Consider the following 2439-nt stretch of genomic DNA (forward strand, 5'->3'; position numbering starts at 1 on the left):
ACCCAAAGACGTTACTGTGTAACAAGAAAGGAACTACTTGCCATTGTCGTCTTCACACGACAGTTCAGATTCTACCTCCTAGGACAACCTTTTATTGTTCGCACAGATCACCACAGCCTAGCATGGCTCCTCGGTTTTAAGAATATAGAGGGGCAACTTGCGAGATGGCTGGAAGAACTGTCCCAGTACAATAAGACAATTCAACATCGCAGTGGAAAGGCACACAGCAATGCCGATGGACTCTCGAGGATACCAACGACAGATCCCTCATGTAATTGCTAATGCTGGAAAAGGTATAAGTGAGCTGCCTTGTGGTGGATGTAAATACTTTCAGAGGGTCCATGAACAGTGGAGTAGGTTTGAAGAGGACATTGATGATGTTGTTTCACTAGCTGTCCGTAAGGCACAAACGGAATGGTGCTTGGAAGATTCCAAACTAGATAAGGTCACTGATGGATGTAACTGGTCGAAAACATTTAGTCACAAGGAGTTAAGGGATCAGGATCTGAAATATCTTCTCCGTTGGAAAACAGAATGTGGTGCTAGTGAAATAGAGCTTTCTCTTTCTAGTCCAGCCGTAAAACACTGGTGGAACACAAAAGAGCAACTTACAACTGTTGATGGAGTTCTTTACTACATCTGGGTTGATGATGATACAACATCTAAGACACCCCTGCTGCTTGTTCCAAAAGCGCTAAGAGAAACGGTGCTTGCAGGCTGCCATGATTCCAAATGCGCAAGTCACCATGGACAACAGAAGACATTGCAGAGACTTTGCTCAAAGTATATTTAGTATGGTATATCCCAAGACTGCAAAAATTATGTCCAGTCTTGCAGGGAATGCAGTACAAGTAAAAAACCTCATATTCAACCAAAAGCTCCACTTGGCCAGTATCATGCAGGCATCCCTATGGAAAGAATACATATAGATATTCTAGGGCCTTTCATAGAATCAGCTAGAGGGAATCGCTACATTGTAATGATGATTGACCAGTTTACAAAGTGGCTAGAATCCTATGCCATTCCTAACCAAGAAGCAGAACAAGTAGCTCTGTCACTAGTTGAAGGATTCATTGCACGAATGGGATGCCGTCTTCAGATCCACTCGGACCAAGGAAGGAACTTCATGAGTGACTTATTCCAACGACTCTGTAAAATGCTAGAGATCACAAAAACACGCACAACTCCATACAGACCATGTGCAAATGGCCAAATAGAGCGGTACAATAGAACTATTTTGCAGTCAATCCGTTGCTATCTAAAGAATGTGCGTTACCAGCGACATTGGGATCGACATTTGCAGCTCATTGCTGGTGCTATAAGGGCCACAGTAAACAGACAAACTGGATTTACCGCCAACAAAATGATGCTAGGGAGAGAGATTCTACAACCTGTAGACATCATGATGGGTATGGGTGAAAACCAGCAGCCTCGAGTACCTTCCGACTATGTTGAGGAGCTAGAAGAAGTAATGTCACAGGTCCACACAATTGCCAGAGAAAATCTACATAATGCACAAATGCGTCAAAAACGGACCTATGATTTGCGGCTTCACAACCACACATATGATGTTGTAGACTTAGTCTACATGATAGATTCGTCAACAAAAATAGGACATTCCAAAAAGCTACAAAAACCTTGGATTGGTCCATTTGTCGTGACTGAGAAGTTGTCCCCAGTCCTTTATCGCATAAAGAATCGACGAAAGGAGAAAGTGGTTCATCATGATAAATTAAAGAGATGCTCTGACTGTGACATCCCAGTGTGTCTGATCAGATTGCGTCATGCAGTGACAACAGCTGTACCGCCACAAGATCAAGAGGTAGCGGAGGAGGAAGAGGAAGATGCATGTTACTTGGACAATCTATATGGCGATCAGAAGGTTAACATTCCAAATCAAGACTTAAGTGCCCTCAACAATTCAAGTGAAGATCCTAGAGCCACTTGTAATTCAAGTCCTGCTTCAAGAGCCAACTCGAGAGAGCGTCGGCGTGTTAGGCTGCCAAAAGCATTGGCAGATTATGACCTTTCCTAAGCAAGTAGATCATTGTTTTAAGGTCAGGATGGTTATATCTGTAAATATGTTACTATTAGTTCCTTTTCAAGTATACTTTGTTTAATTGATGTTTTCAGTTAATTTGTATTTTGCGGCTTGCTAATGCTGGCCCAGAATATCAACTTTTAGCTTTATACAAGGGATTTAGATAAAACGGGGAGGAGTGTTGTGGAACCGAATAGTACTGGGTACGAACTACCTAACACCGGCATGAATTAGAGTGTTGATGTCCCCTTACTTCAGTTAGCCTCGTGTCCGCGTGTGTCCCGACCACCGACCGCATCCTGCAGTCCAGGACATAAGCATCAGCACAACACAAGTATTTGTAAATACATAATAATGATTAATATTCTTGTGTATGGTTTAGATTCATATATTTCAAT

General features: G+C 42.4%; 1 protein-coding gene across 1 annotated transcript; it reads left to right on the forward strand.

Moving 5' to 3' along the window:
• Nucleotides 1-982: 982 nt before the first annotated feature.
• On the forward strand, nucleotides 983-2035 carry LOC133201469 (uncharacterized). Its single transcript, XM_061337272.1, has one exon. The coding sequence runs from the start codon at nucleotides 983-985 to the stop codon at nucleotides 2033-2035; it is 1053 nt and encodes a 350-aa protein (XP_061193256.1).
• The last annotated feature ends 404 nt before the right edge of the window (nucleotides 2036-2439 follow it).

Source organism: Saccostrea echinata, unplaced genomic scaffold (genome assembly GCF_033153115.1).
Source record: "Saccostrea echinata isolate AGI-Se365-2 ecotype Australia unplaced genomic scaffold, CSIRO_AGI_Sech_v1 ptg000044l, whole genome shotgun sequence".
NCBI classification, from domain to species: Eukaryota; Metazoa; Mollusca; class Bivalvia; order Ostreida; family Ostreidae; genus Saccostrea; species Saccostrea echinata.

Bases quoted from the DNA above. Each gene is read 5' to 3' on its own strand.
- LOC133201469 (XM_061337272.1), top strand. From the start codon at position 983: ATGATTGACCAGTTTACAAAGTGGCTAGAATCCTATGCCATTCCTAAC.